We start from the raw sequence: 20489 nt of genomic DNA, 5'->3' as shown, positions 1-20489 counted from the left end.
TTTTTGGTTCTTTTTTTTTCTTTTATAAATCAGTTGTGTAGATGTTCATGAATGTTACAAGGGGAAACAAGTTGTGCATGCTTTTAAACACTTGTACCCTGGAAACAGAATGGCCTTTCTCATGATAAGAAAATTGTTCTGCCTTACACAGTAGACAATATTATGCAGATTTCATACAAAAAACAATGACATTACAAGATGTTCTCCCAGAACAGAATTAGGCATCAAAATAGAATAGATTTGAAGAATATATTTTGAATTTTTCCTACAGCAGATCACCTAAGCTGGTTCTTATAATCAAGTCCTATCCACATAACTGAGTTAGATTAACGTAAATATCATATCAAATTAAAACAAAGAAAAAACACGTAATAAGTTGGCTTGCTTTCTACTTAACTGCAGTTTAGTTTATAAAGATTACAACTGAAGCTCATTTTTACAGTTCTGAACAAGTAGAGTGTTAACTTCAAAAATGTCACCAGGTGCTGTTTTTCTTTTTTGCTGTCATCAGCTTCTCATTCTATACAATTGGAACTCACATCAAAAATACATCTATAATTGAATATGTAATAAAGATTTAAACAAAAGCTTATTTTTCTCTCCCCGTTTCCTCTTTCTTGGAGCACTATAGGACTGCAATTTAAGGCCACACCAGTCATTCTCAACAGCCTTCTTTCCATAAACTCACCTCTCTCTTCCAAATATTGACAGTATTGATTACAATAGGGCTTAGTCAACTTTCACGATCTGTTTTTTCATGCTCCGGAGAGCTGAAAATCAGACATCCCTGTGGATATGTATTTGTATTTTTAACCTAAAGAGTGCTTTCCAATTTTGCAATTTAATGTAAAAGCGTGATTAACCATAACCTTAAACACTGTTGAATAGCGATTGCAAAAAAAATAATAAAAAAAAATCTAAATTAGTGACTTGCACATCTAGGTACAAATGTTACATTGCCCTGGATGATCTAATTAAAAAGGAACAGTATAAAATACGTTTAATCAAACAATGTAAATCAGAATAGCGTTAAAGCACCCCATCTTTGAAAAAAAAAAAAGCATGACTTTTTGCCCTGTACATCTTTCCAGAATACTCTTGTTTTTACTAAAGCTTTAGTAGACAAATTGCAATAGCACTGGCTGCCATTTTATAGATATATATATATGTGTGTGCGCGCGTGTGTGCGCATGTATATACATATATACCCTCCCACACACGCCCACTCACATATACCAAAGCATGTATATATATAGATAGGTATATATATGTATGTATGAGAGACTAATTTATTTAACAGAAGATTCTGCCATATGATACAGTTCTCTGTACATAAGAAGAAGAAAAAACACCTTTTAAACTCTGTACAATTCCAGAAAGATCATATGCACTGTTGCAGTGCAAAAAGGAGATTTAACTGTAGTCTTTACTGGCATAGCAATGGCTTCGTGAAAATTCTACAAAACTGCATTCTCATGTTAAATGGTCTCTCCTCTTCTCTTTTACCATTTCTCTCATTTCTGTTTTCCCTACAAAAACTGCAAGGTTGGCCTTTGGTCCACAGTTAAAAAGGACACACCGTAGCAGAGAAGCATGAAATGGATGTTAGAGAACAGACATTATTGCAATTATATATATATATATGTATATATATATAAAATAAAACCAATTCAAAGGTAATTTCAATGAAATAACATTGTAATGTTGTTGTTTTTTTGATACAGACTTCATATTGAGTTCCTATATTTCAAGTGTTATGACATAATGCCGTGTAGACTTTTGGGGTTCATTTCCAGAACGGTGCTTTGGAACATGTGGGAATACAAGCATAGCACCTGTATGAACATTTAAACACTTGTTATTCCGCTCCCCCGCCCCTTGGGATCTTAAAGCTGCTACACAATGCCTAAAAGACACAACATGGCTGCTTTACAGAATGGCAAACAGTTGTTACATTTACATCCTGGTGCGCTCAGAAACAGCCCACTGAAATCATATTTGAAGACCTGCACAGCTGAATAACTACTAATCGAGTTTTAGAAGGATGGCAGGCAGTTGTCCTACAGTAGCTCAGGTTGCATTTACTTCAGAGTAGTCCCACCAGCTTGATGGTTACAAAATTAAGTAATAATAATGTTCTAGAAAAGACTTACTCTAGAACCACTTCAATTCAGCCAATGCAGCTACCCTAAAGAAACTGGGCTGAAAAAAATCAACGGCCTAACGTAGTAGAAGAGAGAAAAATGAAAAAGAGGAGGGCAAGAGGAAGGATAATGAGTTGTTACTAATACTCCGGGTTTCTTTTTTTAAAAACAGTTACATCCAAGTTAGTTCCACAATATCACAGCCGCTCCTTGCGAAGGGAGTCCTAAGAAGAAACAGTGACAAAGCAATGTCTGAAGCTTTTAGATGGACGTGCCTCGGTCTGGATCGTTGCCGATGTTAAGCCCTAAAGTTGGAGTGGGTTGATACGGAATCGAAGACATTGTTTTGATAGGACTTCTGAAAAAGCCCCCATTTGGAGCTCTGTGCCTAAAAGGGCCAGTCCGGTGTTCAGGCACGTTGCCGAAAGAGAACCCAGAAGCAGCTTTAGCTGAAAGTGTGCGACTAAGAGTCTGGATCTGCTCTGGTATGAAAGTTGTGGTAGTGATGTGAGTGTTCCTGAAGTCACTTATTTGCTCCAGGGCTTGACGCGTGGGCAAAGTGTCAATGTCCAGAGGAGTCAAGTCAATGGAAGAAGTGGAAAACTGTTTATGGGGACTTTCATCATCTGTGCAGAGGCTGTTCACACGCCTGTGGAGATGCTCTAGATCAATTTCTTTGTCGTCCTGGGAGGAGCAAAGCAAAAAGGGAGAAAATGAATAATTTACTCTTTGCTGTCTTCATTTTCCAAACCAAAAACAGAAAGTCTTTCACAGTGAGGGGGGAAAGAAGTTGAACCAGAATTAGGAAATAGCAACAGCAATAGCAGTAGCGCTTAGACTTACAGTCTGCTTCACCGTGCTTTACAGCCCTTTCTAAGCAGTTTACAGAGTCAAATAAAGCCACAATTGATATCTGACATTTTGAGGGTGATGAATTTTATAAATACGAGAAGTCCCGTTCTCTTGAAAGGAAGAGGTGGTTGGAAGTTTGCAAACCCAGTGAAAATTTACTTTTAGTCAAGGACGTGGGAGCTCAACCTGAATAGAGAAAAGGGATGTTCATGCAAGCTTCCTCCTGTGTTTCTGACCATGCATGGTGCTCAGAAGTCTACTGTACATTTAGTTCGAAGGTCTGAAGGGGGAGCACATGCCAATAAGCACGCTCTATATCAGGGGTCTCCAACCTTGGCAACTTTAAGACTTGTGGACTTCAACTCCCAGAATTCCTCAGCCAGCTTTGCTCCCAGAATTCTGGGAGTTGAAGTCCACAAGTCTTAAAGTTGCCAAGGTTGGAGAGCCCTGCTCTATATAGCTTATAGCAATAGCACTTAGACTTATATACCACTTCACACTGCTTTACAGTTTACCTCTCTAAGCAGTTTACAGAGTCGGCCTCTTGCCCCCAACAATCTGGGTCCTCGTTTTACAGACTTTGGAAGGATGGAAGGCTAAGTCAATCTTGAGCTGGTGAGACTCGAGCTGCTGAACTGCTGGCAGTCAGCAGAAGGAGCCTGCAATACCGCATTCTAACCACTGTGCCACCACATTCAAAAATGAATCAGAATGTAATCCAGACTATTGGCAGGGCGTTGATCAGGCCAACTTTCTAGAGGAACCTTTCTAGTTTTGCGGACCAGTGGGGGTGAGGGGGGAGAGAGAGGGAATGGTTACATGCGAATTAGTGGGCAAGCGTGTGCGTGCACAGCTCCATTTGCACGAGTGGTCTGCATATGAGCCTTCTGCTTGCACAAATGGTGCTTTGTGCATGTGCTAGCCCACTGCTTGTGGAAATGGAGTTGCACGTGTGTGTGAATTCATCCGCTGCTTCTGCAGCCCAGTTCCAAATGGACCGTGGCCTGGTAGTGGGCTCTGGCCCAGGGGTTGGGGACCCCTGATCTAGAGGTCATATTGCAATTTCAATGTACTGTAGCTTTTATTTTAAACATTTTCCTAGAGTAGTACAGTGATCAGGCTGGCAATTTCTTCCAGATTCTGCCAGCTCTTATTTTAAATAAAATAAGTTGGCATAGTTTGCTCCATGTGCTATTGCTGTTGGGGCATGGCATCCTATGGTATCCATGGTGTCATGCCCATTTTTAATTTCCCACTCCATATGTAGCTTTTAGTCTATACTAATAACAAATTTAGCTCAGTGATGAAATGTAAAATTTGTTACTACCAGTTCTGTGGGCATGGCTTGGTGGTGGTGGTGTAATGTGACTGGGTGGGGTGTGGCCAACTTTTTTTTTTTTACTTTTAAAAGCATTTTTTCTTCGGCAGAAGAGGTTGTAGAAAAAATGCTTTTAAAAGGCTCTGATGATCCCAGCTGAGCCACAATCATCAGAGGCTTTTTTTTTACTTTTAAAAGCATTTTTTCGGCCAAAGAAAAATGCTTTTAAAAGTAAAAAAATAGCAACCTCTGATGATTGCGCGGCTCAGCTGGGCATGAGGGGAGGGGCAGGGATTTTTGCTACCGATTCTCTGAACCACCCACCGCCATCGCTACCAGATCGGATGATCCGATCCGAACCGGGAGCATTTCACCCCTGATTTAGACTCAAAAATTAATTCTCAGGCAGAATAAATTCTGAGTATTAGACTATTGTTCCTATTTTCTAGGAATATCTGAGCTTTGGTGGTTCATAAGAATTATTGCAATCTTTGCAGTCATACATCGCATCTTACAAAGTGTACAATCCATAATATTTTCTGGAAAAAAAAAGTGACTTTAGCTTATCAGTTGTTTATTTCACTAAGGTATCTATAATACACTTTTACTTTGAAATATTATGTTTTATTTTATTTTTATTTAACAAAATGTGTATGGCTGCCCAACTTGCTCCCAGCGACTCTGGACAGGTTACAGGGATATTAGCAAATAGGTTCCTAAAATTTAGTTTTGGCACATTTTTTTTCATTCTATTACTGTCAGGCCCAGCCCAAGCACAACATAAAACAATCCAGCCAAAATTCAGTTCTTTGTTTCCTTACATCAAACAGTCAAAATCTTGGCATTTTATTATTCTTACCCTAATGTATATACAGGCGGTCCTTGACCTACAGCCATTCATTTAGTGGCTGTTCGAGGTTACAACAGCACCAAAAAAAAGTGACTTATGACCATTTTTCACTCTTAAGATCATCATCACATGACCAAAATTCTGACACTTGGCAATTGGCATGTGTTTATGTGTCCCGTAGTCATGTGATTCCTTTTTGTGATCTTCTGACAAGCAAAGTCAATGGGGAAGCCAGAGTCTCTTAACAACGATGTTTCTAACTTTATTGCAGTGATTCACCTAACAACTGTGGCCTAAAAGGTTGTAAAATGGGGCACTTAACAAATGTTTCACTTAGCAACAAAAAATTTGGGCTCAATTGTGGTTGTAAGTCAAGGACTACCTGTATTGCCCAGATATCAACAATTCTGATGATCACTATGTAAGGCCTTCTCCCACAAAACTATCAGTGGCAATACCAAATCACAACTTATTTCTTTTCTATATTTTAGAAATTGTATACTCTGAACATCCAAATCAGAGGTGGGTTTCAAGCAGGTTCTGACCAGTTCTGGAGAACCAATAGCGGAAATTTTGAGTAGTTCGGAGAACTGGTAGTAAAAATTCTGACTGGCACCCACATCCATTCTCTGCCTCCCAAGTCCCAGCTGATCAGGAGGAAATGGGGATTTTGCAGTATCCTTCCCCTGGAGTGGGGTGGGAATAGACATTTTGCAGTATCCTTCCCCTGGAGTGTGATGGGAATGGAGATTTTACAGTATCCTTCCCTTGCCACATCCACCCAGCCATGCCCACCAATCCATGCCATGCCCACCAAGCCACACCCACAGAACCGGTAGTAAAAATTTTTGAAACCCACCACTAATCCAAATCCTCACTAGCAGGGCGACTCAAAATCTTTCATCAGTTTTTGAGTGCAATTATTTTGCATTCCTTTATTGCTATGACTGCTACTTCTGATGGAAGTATAGATCTTCTTTAAAATTTTGCTTGGTTTCGGGCAAGGAAAGCAATACAAGAAAGAAAAAGAGGAAAATGGAGAGGAAGGTAAAAGGAAATAATGCAAGAGGAAATGTCACGAAAGCTTTAGGGACAAAACTGTGCTGTTGATAAGAAGATAATGAAAGGCTAAGGAAAATTTCTAACAGGGAATTTGTGGGTTTTAAAGGCTACAGATAAATTTCATATATTGATCAGAATAAGTGTGCCATTTCTTTGACTGCTAATTTTGAGTGCTTTATTTTGAAGGTAGTTCAGACTTGGCTGATATGTGCATTTAAAAAAGATGGGTTTATAATGATGCTAGATGAAAACTGGAAGCTCTCTTGCTGAGACGACTTCCGGTATCCAGCGGCAACGGACGTCTGGAAGGCTTCTCCTGCCTCCAGCGCCCGAATCCGGCCGCCGCCGAGGCCCTTAGGGGCCAGGTGTTCCGAAAAGGACACCTGCCGCACGGACGGCTCGCCAGGGGTCTCCCAGCCGACATACAGGACTGTGGGGACCGATGCTGGCGCGTCCTAGGCTTGGCGGGGTTTGGAGGCCACAGGCCGCGGCCATTATTTTGGTCGTCGCCTGGGCGCTGTGCCCGTGACACCGGGCATTGGATTTATAACTGCAGCAGCCTGGTGGTGAACAGGGAGCGGAGAAGAATTGAGGAGGAGAAGGAAGGAATATCGGTGGCGTGGTGGAGTGCTCCGGAGTGCGGGGGTTTTCTCCCCTGCGGTTGGAAGGAGCACGAGTTATTCTGGAGAGAGGAGAACTTAAAATAAGAAGATTACCGGTTTTGTGGAGCTCTGGAGAAGAGGTGATGGAGAAATTTAGGAGGGAAGGTTTGAGGCCCCCTCCTTCTGGGGAACAGTGGTGGCGCCCAGCTTCCGCCTTCACTATGAGAATTTTGATGACATCACTTCCCTTGACTTCCTGGTTGACTAACTGTACTCTGGACTCGTTGCTCCTGTGAGTGCCCCTGGTGGATCCGGAGGAAATTACAAGGATACTGTGCCTGCCTGAGGATTTTGTATTTTTTTTCCTTAATGGCAAAGGTCAGAGACCAACTGCTGGAGAGATGGAGAATTTTGGAAAAGTTATCTAATATGGACAAGAAATTGGATGAAATAAGAGCAGAAATTGTGACTATCCAAAAGGATTTAAAGGATACTCAACAAGTTTCAGCAGAAAACAAGCAGAAAGTGGAAGGTTTGGAGGGTGAGATGCGGGCAGTGCAGAAAAGAGAGGAGACGACAGGCAATGCTGTGCTTGGACTACAGATGGATAAAATGTCTTATTTCCTTAGGTTTCAAAATTTGGAAGAAGTGGACCAAGAAGACTTGAGAGATGTTGTGACTAAATTGTTGGGAGAATTTCTTGGGAGAGGTGTTGATTTCATGAATTGGGATGTGGATCGAGTTTATAGAGTTAATTCGCAATATGCACGCATGCATGCAGTTCCCAGAGAGGTTCATGTCAAATTTGTGAGAAGAGAGACGAGAGATGAAATTCTTAGAAAACATAGGAGTGGGGCACTGATTTACAGGGGCAGGAGATAGCCATTCTGAGGCAGATTCCCAGACAGGTCGTGAAAAAGAAAGAAATATTATTTTTGTCAAGCAAATTGTACCAGAAGGAGTGGGCTTCAGATGGCTGATGCCAGAGGATTGATGATTTTCCGGGAGGGCATTATGAAAAAATCAGTACAATTGCGGAGGCTACGGCCTATGTGGAGGAACACAAAGCCTCCTGGAATCAGATGACCCAGGAATTGAAGAAGGGGAGGTTATAGATCATGGGGCGGAAGCGGCTGCCGCTGTTGCGGCCCTGGAGTTGGGTCATGTTGAACCCAGAGTTCTGAGATCCAAAACTAGGAAGTGATAAAGATATTGATTGTGTTGGTTTTCCTTATTCTCTTTAGTACGATATTCTGTTTATTCTTGACCCTTCTTTATTACGTATTTAAAATTTCTAAACTTAGCTACTTCGTGTTACCTGCTTGCCATATGGCTGTTGTATGTGTTAAAAAATTTGAGTAAAATTCTTATTTTAGATAAGAAAAATGAAAATTTACCATACCTGATATGTATTTGTATAAACCTTTTTTTTGACTAATAAAAACTTTTTGAATGAAGCTCTCTTGCTGAATGAAAGCACATTTTTAGCTCTAAGTAACATTTTTCATTATATGAATAATACATTTTGAAATTAAGTTTCATTCCTGTTGTAACTATAAAATGTTATTTTTTTTCAAAAAATATTTATATATGTAATGCTAAATATAGAATTATTGTAACATTCTAGTTACCATAGTTTTTGGAGTATAAGTCACTCTGGAATATAAGACACACCTTAGTTTTTGGGAAGGAAAATAAGAAAAAAAAATCTGCCTCTGCCTACCAGCATCCATCGGTATTCATCTGGCTAGTATCCTGTTAGTGTGTGAGAGAGTTGAGGGCTGTTTGGAAATTGAAACAGTATTTCCTCTGTGAGCAACAAGGAAGGAGCCAGCAAGGAGCCTGGGCATGGCTTAGCTCTGCAGCTCTGAGTCTGTGCTGAGCTAGTGCTAGTCTGCTGCTCAAAACTGAAATGGAAACTCCTCTCCTCTGCTTGTGTTTTGCTTGTATTTACTAACACGTTGGAAAAACCTGCTTTTGGTATTGTATATTTACTTCATGTGTTATTTTACATATAAAGAGAAGTTATTGAATCCTGCTGAACTTGTGTGTGCTTTCTGGATGTGATTGCTGTTGCAAACTCTGACACGTTCTTGCAGTAAATTGCGAACAGCCAGGTCAGCTTCAGCACTCTATTTCAGCCTGATTCAGCATGAGCAGCTGATTGGAGGGTGGATCGGCCTCCCGGAATACCCCCAATCAGCTGTTCCAGGCTGCAGGGATTGCCACAGACCATCGCCTCCTCTGTGCCTCGCGGTTTTGGCTACATTCGGTGTATAAGAGGCACCCAAATTTTCACCCTCTTTTAGAGGGGAAAAAAGTGTGTGTTATATGCTGAAAAATACAGTATTTATTTACACCCAACTTACAGCTTACAACCTTATTATATATACTGGAGGAGAAAGATCTAATGTTAGGTATTCCGTCTTGCTAAAAATTATAGCCATTTCTACCATCTATTTGATCAAATGTCTTAATACTGCCTTAGTTTTTAAATACACCAAACTCTGTATATGGCTTGCTTACTCCTTTTTGTTTTCAAAGCCTCCTTATCAAAATTCAGTATAAATGAGTATATTAACCTAATCAAGCAACAGTGTGCCAACTAACGGAAAACCAACAATAAAGATAAATTACATGCATTGCGTTTCCATGTGTGTGTGTGTGTGTGTGTGTGTGTGTGTGTGTACACACTCCAACATACAGAAAATATATTTTCTTTCTCACTACTATTATTTTCATTGGTTGCATTGCCATTACCACTTTTTACCATGTCCTCAAACAGCTGTAAGGAAACCAGAGAATTCTGCAGGAATTAATATGTATTCATTAAGCTTTATTTGACACAGTGGATGTATGAAATAAAGTATAATGAGTGGGGGTGTCAAATGTATTAACTGCTAATTCACACTGCATATATGCACACTTGTTTTCTATCACATTTTTCGCTGCCTAGAAGCCACTTGGCAGATACAGATAGAGATATGGGTACACAATCTATCTTGTTTGAGACAGTCCTTGATTTAGAATCATAACTGAGCCTGGAATTATAGACATAAGTTGTTGCAATTGTAAGTCAAGGCGTCATATGACCAGATCCTATTTTTCACCATTTTTTTTGTGGTGGTCATTCAGTGAATGCCACGGTCATTAAGCAAATCAATGTTCCCAATGGACATTTTTTGCCAGAAACAGGAAGTAAACATTGGAAACTGGCAAAAAAATGTCGCAAATCAGAGGACACCGCAAACGGCCATAAAGGTGAGTTATTTGCTAAATGCCCAAAGTGGAATCACTGGGACTGTGGGGAGTGCTAACATCATAACCTCAAAAACAGATCATAAGTAGCTTTTGGGGGATGAGATCCTTGTAACTTCAAATGGTTGTTAAGCAATTGAGGATGACTGTATTTAAGAATAGTTTGGGGTTTAAGATTTGGTCTTTTTGTTCAAGTATTTAAGCACACATGTTGCTATTATACAGAGGGATTTACTAACCAGGTTTCTGAATATCTACCAATAGCAAAGCAATTCATCCACAATGACCTGAATGCATTCAAAGATAATATGAACTTCTATTCTTACGATACTTACGTTAAATGTAATATGTGAACTATTTTGGTAATTAAAGCACTATCATTGGGTTCAGTTAGACCAACTCTTAATTTTATCTTTTCAGTAACATCTGTTTTACCTTGACTAACCATCCTCCATGACATTCCTATGTGCAGGGGTGGGCAGCTGGGGGTTCGCAGGGGTTCAGGAGAAACTCTAGCTAAGATTTTGTGCAGGTCGGAGAATCCCTAAATCCCACTCCTGGCTGGCACCGCCCACCCCACCCCTCCCCTCCCAGGAGTCCCCACACGGCCCATTTTGGATGCAGGTAAGTGCACAGCGTGGGCGAGGGCAAAAAATGGGCCTACCGGAAGTTCGGGAAGAACTCCAGAGGGCCTCCAGAGCCTGGGGAGGGCATTTTCACCCTCCCGGAGGCTCAAGGAAAGCCTCTGGAGCCCAGGAAAGACAACGCCCCCCCCCGCCGTGGTGTGGAAGGCTGACTAGGCCACGCCCACCATGGCCACCCAGCAATTGGGCAGAGAACTCCTTGCTAAAATTTTCGAAGCCCACCCCTGCCTATGTGGACTTTTAATATTAATTTGACTGCTGAACATAATCTCCATTGTTTATAAGAAAATGAATGGGCGAGTTTTAAAAGTGGTAATTTCCAAATGCCCTCCCTTGACCCATAGTCCACCCGCTTAAGACATCAAAAGGAGACACCACTCACAGGATGGCTTGTGCATAGCTCCACAAAATTATTGTTCCTCTTCTTTCAAATGTGCCTCGGTCAACAGTGAAATATTCAGCCATACGGACATTTAAATTATCACCCCCGGCTTCAGAGTTTACATCCTTTTGAGATTAATGTGGACAGGTCACACTTCTGTCAGAACTATTGTTATAAGGCCGTCTGCAGACACAAGCAGACATGACTGCATGGGTTATTTTGGTTCACAACTTCACAGCTAGATTTTACAACCTTAAGGCATTTATTTGTTTTCTTAAAATGAAAAGCTGCATTCTGAAGCCCAGTGGGCTTGGGATAAATTGATGGAAATGTAAACTCCACCTGAGAACTCTGGAAGGTGCCAATGGATTTCACGATGGTTAAAATGAATGCTAGTTCATAATCTTTGGTGAATTGATGAACTTTTTAAAAAAAAATATTTTGGATAGAGAGGATTCGACATATAGTTCCATTCAGAAGGTTTTAAATAAAATTTGTCAAAATAAAACAAAGACTTGGTTGCAAGTCCCAAGGGTGCCTTTTTTCCCCACAAGAGGCTTTCTGGTTTTTCTTTGAAGACGTTTTATTTCTCATCCAAGAAGCTTCTTCAGCTCTGACTGGCTGGTGGAGAATGGAAGGATTTTTAGTCCTTGCAGACAGCTGGTCATTTGCATTCTTTTAGCGAGTTGTTAAGGTAAAAGAAATGACTTTGCTAAAAGAATGCAGTTGTCCAGCTGTCTCAGGGGTGAAATGCTCCCGGTTTGGACTGGATCGCCCGATCCGGTAGCGATGGCGGCGGGTGGTTCAGAGAACAAGTAGCAAAAATCCCTGCCCCCCGCCCCAGCTGAGCCATGCGATCATCAAAGGTTTTTACTTTTAAAAGCATTTTTTCTTCAACCAAAATAATGCTTTTAAAAGTAAAAAAAAAAGCCTCTGATGATCGTGTGGCTCAGCTGGGATCGTCAGAACCCTTTAAAAGCATTTTTTCTACAACCTTTTTGGCTAAAGAGGTTGTAAAAAAAAAGCTTTTAAAAGGCTCCTCTGGCGATCCCAGCTGAGTTGCCTGATCACCAGAACCTTTTAAAAGCATGTTTTCTACAAGCTCTTCGGCAAAAGAGGTTGTTAAAAAATGCTTTTAAAAGCCTGTGATGATCAGGCAACTCAGCTGGGATCGTTAGAACTCTTTAAAAGCTTTTTTTCTTCTGGCGATCCCAGCTGAGTTGCCTGATCATCACAGGCTTTTAAAAGCATTTTTTTACAACCTCTTCAGTGGAAGAGGTTGTAGAAAAAATGCTTTTAAAAGTAAAAAAAAAAAAGTTGGCCACGCCCCCCCCAGTCACATTACCCCCCCTTCCACCAAACCATCTCCACAGAAGAGGTAGTAACAAATTTTACATTTCACCCCTGAGCTGTCTGGACTTCTTGGATGAGAAGCAAAACATCTTCAAAGAAAATCCAGAAAGTCCAGTTGCCTCTTGAAAAAAACAACAACCCACCCTTGGGACAACCATGACCTGGATGACTGAGAATGTCCACAGACACTTGGTTGCAAGCCAAATAAATTATGATAGGATGTTTGAAGATACTACTTCATATAGATTTCACCCACATTTTAAATTGCTAATATTTGCAGTTGCTAAATGGTTCCCCCCTCCTCTCACCCCACCTATTTCTTAAGGCTGTAAATCACAAGAATAACGTTTGTATAAGTTTCTTCTACAGTAATCTCATAAATTGATCCCTTGGCTTTCGGATACAGTCACGTTCCTCTTTTGTCAGTACTCTGATTTAGAAGTGCAGACTCGCATTTACTCTGATGAATGGTGAGGCTGCCTAAAGAGAATGATTTAAACAAAACCCAGAGATATCCCTCTATAAGTAGGCCAGAAAAGGAATTTAAAAATAAACAATTCAGGGCTGTGAAAATTAAGCCATAATTTATAGTTGACATTTTGAGGGTGATGAATTTTATAAAGACGTCCCCGTTCTCTAGAAAGGAAGAGGGTGGTTTGGAACTTTGCAAACCTAGTGAAAACTTACTTCTAGTCAAGGATGTGGGAGTTCAACCTGAATAGAGAAAAGGGATGTTCATGCAAGCTTTGTCCTGAATTTCTGACCATGCATGGTGCTCAGAAGCCTACTGTACATACTGTACATTTAGTTCTAAGGTCTGAAGGGGGAGCTCCCACCAATAAGCATGCTATAAAGGTAAAGGTTATATATATATATATATGTAGGTCTTTGGTTATTCGGGTTTTCTCCCGTGTAAAATTGGAAGTGTCTTGGCGACGTTTCGATGAAGTCTCATTCGTCATCTTCAGGCTGGTGAACAGATGACGAATGAGACTTCGTCGAAATGGGAGACGACTTCCGGTATCCGGCGGCAACGGACATCTGGAGGTGCCTCTCCTGCCTCCAGTGTCCGAATCCGGCCGCCTCCGAGGCCCTCAGGGGCCAGGTGTTCCGAAAAGGACACCTGCCGCACGGACGGCTCGCCAGGGGTCTCCCAGCCGACATACAGGACTGGGGGGACCGATGCTGGCGCGTCCTAGGCTCGGAGGGGTTCGGAGGCCTCAGGCCGCGGCCATTATTTTGGTCGTCGCCTGGGCCGCTGTGCCCGGTGACACCGGGGCTTTGGATTTATAATTGCAGCAGCCTGGTGGCGAACAGGGAACGGAGAAGAATTGAGGAAGGAGAAGGAAGGAGATATCGGCAAATGTGAGTGGAGTGCTCCGAGTGCGGGGGTTTCTCTCCCTGCGACTGGAAGGAGCACGAATCACTTTGGAGAGAGGAGAACTTAAAATAACAAGATTACCGGTTTTGTGGAGCTCTGGAGAGAAGAGGTGATGGAGAAATTTAGGAGGGAGGGTTTGAGGCCCCCTCCTCTGGGGAACAATGGTGGCGTCCAGCTTCCGCCTTCACTATGAGAATCTTGATGACATCACTTCCTTGACTTCCTGGTTGACTAACTGTACTCTGGACTCGTTGCTCCTGTGAGTGCCCCTGGTGGATCCGGAGGAAATTACAAGGATACTGTGCTTGCCTGAGGATTTTAAAATTTTTTAAATGGCAAAGGTCAGAGACCAACTGCTGGAGAAATGGAGAGAATTTTGGAAAAGTTATCTAATATGGACAAGAAACTGGATGAAATAAGAGCAGAAATTGTGACTATCCAAAAGGATTTTAAAGGACACTCAACAAGTCTCAGCAGAAAACAAGCAGAAAGTGGAAGGTCTGGAGGGAGAGATGCGGGCAGTGCAGAAAAGAGAGGAGCGACAGGCAATGCTGTGCTTGGACTACAGATGGATAAAATGTCTTATTTCCTTAGGTTTCAAAATCTGGAAGAAGTGGACCAAGAAGACTTGAGAGATGTTGTGACTAAACTGTTGGGAGAATTTCTTGGGAGAGGTGTTGACTTTATGAATTGGGATGTGGATCGAGCTTATAGAGTTAATTCAAAATATGCACGCACGCATGCAGTTCCTAGAGAGGTTCATGTCAAATTTGTGAGAAGAGGCGAGAGATGAAATTCTTAGAAAACATAGGAGTGGGGCACTGACTTATAGGGGCAGGAGATAGCCATTCTGAGGCAGATTCCCAGACAGGTACGTGAAATGAGAAAGAAATATTACTTTTGTCAAGCAAATTGTACCAGAAGGAGTAGGCTTCAGATGGCTGATGCCAGAGGATTGATGATTTTCCGGGAGGGCATTACGAAAAAATTAGTACAATTGCGGAGGCTGCGGCCTCGTGGAGGAACACAAAGCCCTCCTGGAATTAGATGACCCAGGAGTTGAAGAAGGAGGTTATAGACCATGGGGAGGCGCCTGCCGCTGTTGCGGCCCTGGAGTTGGGTCAGGCTGAACCCAGAGTTCTGAGATCCAAAACTAGGAAGTGACAATGATATTTGGTATTGTGTTGGTTTTCCTTATTCTCCTTTGTATGATATTCTGATTATTCTTGACCCTTCTTTATTGCGTATGTAAGATTGATAAACTTAGCTACTTCGTATCACCTGCTTGCCATATGGCTGTTGTATGTGTTTAAAATTTTGAGTAAAATTCTTATCTTGTATAAGAAAAATGAAAATTTACCATACCTGATATGTATTTGTATAAACCTTTTTTGACCAATAAAAACTTTTTGGATTATAAAAAAAAAAAAAAAAAAAGAGACTTCGTCGAAATGTCACCAAGACACTTCCAATTTTACGTGGGAGAAAACCCGAATAACCAAAGACCTACATACAAATACCCACGAAAACCTCAGAAGACAAATATACATATATAGCAATATAGCAATCATCCTAAGTGTGGACCAGTTGCCTGGATTTTGATCAACTGATCATGGGGGGAGGCACTACAAAGGTCATAACTGTGGAAAAATGGTCGTAAGTCACTTTTTTCAGTGCCATTGTAACTTTGAGTGGTCACTAAGTGAACTGTAGTAAGTCAAGGACTGCCTGTATATGACCCGTGGTGGCCTAATGATTAGAATGCATTATTTCAGGTTAATTCTGCTTACTGCTGACTACCAACAATTTGGCAGTTTGATTCTCACTGGTTCAAGGTTGACTCAGCCTTCTGTTCTTCCAAAGCTGATAAATTGAGGAGCCAAATTGCTGGGGACAATATGCTGACTCTGTAAACCGCTTAGAGAGGGCTGTAAAGCCTTGTGAAGTGGTATATAACAGTGGTGGGTTTCTACCAGTTCACCCTGTTTCAGCTGAACCAGTAGTGGAGGTGGCAGTGGGAGGCTCTGCCCACCTGACCGGACATCATCATGGATGTTCTGCGCATGCTTAGAAGATTCTGTGCATGTACAGAAGTGCCGTGCATGAGCGAAGCGAGTTCACAGTTCCAAACCAGTAGCGAAAGTAAGTGGAACCCACTACTGGTATATAAGTCTAAATGTTATTGCTATATGTTTGCAACAACCTTTTGGTTTTACATTGAAATATATAGGATGTCTTTGAAAGAGGTTGACATCTGGAGATACTGGGTGTATGGTCTACACACATGTTGCATCACTCATTTAGCCTTCTCTTAGCAGGGCTTTTAGTAGATGTGGATTTGCCACCTAATGTAGGTTCAACAGAGAGCTATAGTAGGGTTTCCTGCCTGGGCAGGGGGTTGGACTAGAAGATCTCCAAGGTCCCTTCCAACTCTGTTGTTGTTGTTGTTATTATTATTATTATTAACCTTGCCTGTCAGAAATACTATGTCTGCTAACCATGGTCACTACACTATTTTCCTATTTACAGACATTTAATGTATGAAGCAGCTCTTCAATAAGAAAATGAAGTTAAGTAAGAGTGGACAGTTGTGTTGATTACAGTCACAACTACTTGCTGCTTGAAGTGCTGGTAAGAAGTTACCAGAATGAAGCACATGGATTAAACTTGTGGGAAACTGAGCCTATTGATTTTACAAAACTGTAAGAAGACATGCTAGCTTGAAGAAACTACAATGTATATATTTCTAATCTCATGAGCTAGGCCGAAGCCTGAGAATTGTATGTAGGAAGGCCTCTGCTATGCTAGAGACTGGTCTTAACCAGAATTTGGTGATATGATAGTTACTTTAGAGCAAAGGTGGGTTTTAGCAGGTTCTGACCACTTCTGGAGAACCGGTAGCAGAAATTTTGATAGTTCAGAGAACCGATAAATACCACCTTTGACTGGCCCCGCCCCCATCTATTCTCTGCCTCCCGAGTCCCAACTGATCGGGAGGAAATGGGGATTTTGCAGTAACCTTCCCCTGGAGTAGGGTGGGAATGGAGATTTTACAGTATCCTTCCCTTGCCATGCCCACAAGCCATGCCATGCCCACCAAGCCAAACCCACAGAACCGGTAGTAAAAATTTTGAAACCCACCACTACTTTAGAGTAACTATTAGGTTCATAATACAGGCAGTCCTTGACTTATTACAGTTCATTTAGTGACCATTCAAAGTTACTTAGAGACAACCCCTAGGAACTAGGACCATAAAAGGTAATTTGTAAATAAGAGCAGGGGGCGATAGAATTAGAGTAATGGGAAATGTAATCGGGGCGGAGATAATGTATTCACTTTAGGTGCTTGGGATAGGTTGTGACAGCATTAGTACTAGGCCAATTAGGGGTGGGAGATAAATTTGTAATGGCAATAGGGAATATAAGAGGAACATAGTGATGATTTAAGGTGTGTCCACTGTAGCTGCGTGTGCATGGGGGCACCCTCTTTGCAAAGTAGTAAATAAAATTTACTAAAGGTGAGACGCGGTGGCTCAGGGGCTAGGAAGTTGAGCTTGTCAATCGAAAGGTTGGCAGCTCAGCGGTTTGAATCCCTAGTGCTGCCGTATAACAGGGTGAACTCCCATTACTTGTCCCAGCTTCTGCCAACCTAGCAGTTTCGAAAGCACGTAAAAAATGCAAGTAGAAAAAAATAGGGACCACCTTTGGTGGGAAGGTAACAGCGTTCCGTGCGCCTTTGGCTTTGAGTCATGCCGGCCACATGATCACGGAGACGTCTTCGGACAGCGCTGGCTCTTTGGCTTTGAAACGGAGATGAGCACCGCCCCCTAGAGTCGGCAATGACTAGCATGTATGTGCGAGGGGAACCTTTACCTTTACCTAAATAAAATTACCACTGTTTTCTCTTGCAAGTTTTGACTGGTGATTGTTAATTTCAAAACTATACAACAAATCCCACAAACTCAAACAATTGCCTAGATACTCCTATATATAGTACAAGTAGTCCTCAACTTACAACAGTTCATTTAGTGACCATTCCATCATGGAAAAAAAGTGAATTAAGACCATTTTTCACACTTACAAACCATTTCAGCATCCCCATGCTCACATGATCAAAATTCAGATGCTTGGCAACTGACTCATATTTACCACAGTTGCAGTGTCCCGGGGTCACATGATTCCATTTTGTGACCTTCTGACAAGCAAAATCAATGGGGAAACCAGTTTCACTTAACAACCGTGTCAACTAATTTACCAACTGTAGTGACGGACTTAACAACTCTGGCAACAAAAGTTATAGTAGGGTTTCCTGCCTGGGCAGGGGGTTGGACTAGAAGATCTCCAAGGTCCCTTCCAACTCTGTTGTTGTTGTTGTTATTATTATTATTATTAACCTTGCCTGTCAGAAATACTATGTCTGCTAACCATGGTCACTACACTATTTTCCTATTTACAGACATTTAATGTATGAAGCAGCTCTTCAATAAGAAAATGAAGTTAAGTAAGAGTGGACAGTTGTGTTGATTAGGAGTCACAACTACTTGCTGCTTGAAGTGCTGGTAAGAAGTTACCGGAATGAAGCCCATGGATTAAACTTGTGGGAAACTGAGCCTATTGATTTTACAAAACTGTAAGAAGACATGCTAGCTTGAAGAAACTACAATGTATATATTTCTAATCTCATGAGCTAGGCCGAAGCCTGAGAATTGTATGTAGGAAGGCCTCTGCTATGCTAGAGACTGGTCTTAACCAGAATTTGGTGATATGATAGTTACTTTAGAGCAAAGGTGGGTTTTAGCAGGTTCTGACCACTTCTGGAGAACCGGTAGCAGAAATTTTGATAGTTCAGAGAACCGATAAATACCACCTTTGACTGGCCCCGCCCCCATCTATTCTCTGCCTCCCGAGTCCCAACTGATCGGGAGGAAATGGGGATTTTGCAGTAACCTTCCCCTGGAGTAGGGTGGGAATGGAGATTTTACAGTATCCTTCCCTTGCCATGCCCACAAGCCATGCCATGCCCACCAAGCCAAACCCACAGAACCGGTAGTAAAAATTTTGAAACCCACCACTACTTTAGAGTAACTATTAGGTTCATAATACAGGCAGTCCTTGACTTATTACAGTTCATTTAGTGACCATTCAAAGTTACTTAGAGACAACCCCTAGGAACTAGGACCATAAAAGGTAATTTGTAAATAAGAGCAGGGGGCGATAGAATTAGAGTAATGGGAAATGTAATCGGGGCGGAGATAATGTATTCACTTTAGGTGCTTGGGATAGGTTGTGACAGCATTAGTACTACGCCAATTAGGGGTGGGAGATAAATTTGTAATGGCAATAGGGAATATAAGAGGAACATAGTGATGATTTAAGGTGTGTCCACTGTAGCTGCGTGTGCGTGGGGGCACCTTCTTTGCAAAGTAGTAAATAAAATTTACTAAAGGTGGGATGTGGTGGCTCAGGGGCTAGGAAGTTGAGCTTGTCCATCGAAAGGTCGGCAGCTCAGCGGTTCGAATCCCTAGTGCTGCCGTATAACAGGGTGAACTCCTGTTACTTGTCCCAGCTTCTGCCAACCTAGCAGTTTCGAAAGCACATAAAAATGCAAGTAGAAAAAATAGGGACCACCTTTGGTGGGAAGGTAACAGCGTTCTGTGCGCCTTTGGCGTTGAGTCATGCCGGCCATATGACCACGGAGACGTCTTCGGACAGCGCTGGCTCTTTGGCTTTGAAACGGAGATGAGCACCGCCCCCTAGAGTCGGCAATGACTAGCATGTATGTGCGAGGGGAACCTTTCCCTTTACCTAAATAAAATTACCACTGTTTTCTCTTGCAAGTTTTGACTGGTGATTGTTAATTTCAAAACTATACAACAAATCCCACAAACTCAAGCAATTGCCTAGATACTCCTATATATAGTACAAGTAGTCCTCAACTTACAACAGTTCATTTAGTGATTATTCCATCACGGAAAAAAAGTGAGTTAAGACCATTTTTCACACTTACAAACCATTTCAGCATCCCCATGCTCACATGATAAAAATTCAGATGCTTGGCAACTGACTCATATTTACCACGGTTGCAGTGTCCCGGGGTCACATGATTCCATTTTGCGACCTTCTGACAAGCAAAATCAATGGGGAAACCAGTTTCACTTAACAACCGTGTCAACTAATTTACCAACTGTAGTGACGGACTTAACAACTCTGGCAACAAAAGTTGTAAAATGGGGCAAAACTCACTTAACAAATGTTTCACTTAGCAACAAAAATTTGGGACTCAGTTGGGGTCATAAATTGAGGACTGCCTGTAGATGCTTTAAGTGAACCTTCTTCATTAAAATCTTATTTGGAAACAGAGGAAATTTAAAGTTGTTTGCAGGAAGGGCATTGGGGAACTACTGTTCCAAGAGCGGGAGGTTTGTTTAAGCACATAATCCTTTGCTCAATACTGATAAATTTTCTTAAATGTGCATCTGACTAAAAGATTGTATAGTCATCAAAACCCCAAATGTGCTTTTTTCAAGAAGCAACTGGACTTTCTATGAAGAAAGATGCCTCTTGGAAAAAAGCACCTTTGGGACAACCATGACCTGGATGACTGAGAATCTTCATAGACATATAGTCATCAACATTTGCAAAA

At 41.6% G+C, this 20489-nt stretch overlaps 1 protein-coding gene across 1 annotated transcript in view; it reads right to left on the bottom strand.

Annotated features, from left to right (window-relative positions):
• Positions 1-1847: 1847 nt before the first annotated feature.
• The window catches only part of GRID2 (glutamate ionotropic receptor delta type subunit 2), a 1015350-nt gene continuing 996708 nt past the window's right edge, over positions 1848-20489 (bottom strand). The window contains exon 14 of the mRNA XM_058193169.1: positions 1848-2828. Coding sequence (XP_058049152.1) covers positions 2406-2828 — 423 coding nt within the window. The 3' untranslated portion in view covers positions 1848-2405. The remainder of the gene's footprint in view (positions 2829-20489) is intronic.

The sequence above is a fragment of the Ahaetulla prasina genome, chromosome 8 (assembly GCF_028640845.1).
Source record: "Ahaetulla prasina isolate Xishuangbanna chromosome 8, ASM2864084v1, whole genome shotgun sequence".
NCBI lineage: Eukaryota > Metazoa > Chordata > Lepidosauria > Squamata > Colubridae > Ahaetulla > Ahaetulla prasina.
The sequence above is the reverse complement of the archived record's forward strand: the minus strand, read 5'-3'. Positions and strand labels throughout refer to the sequence as shown.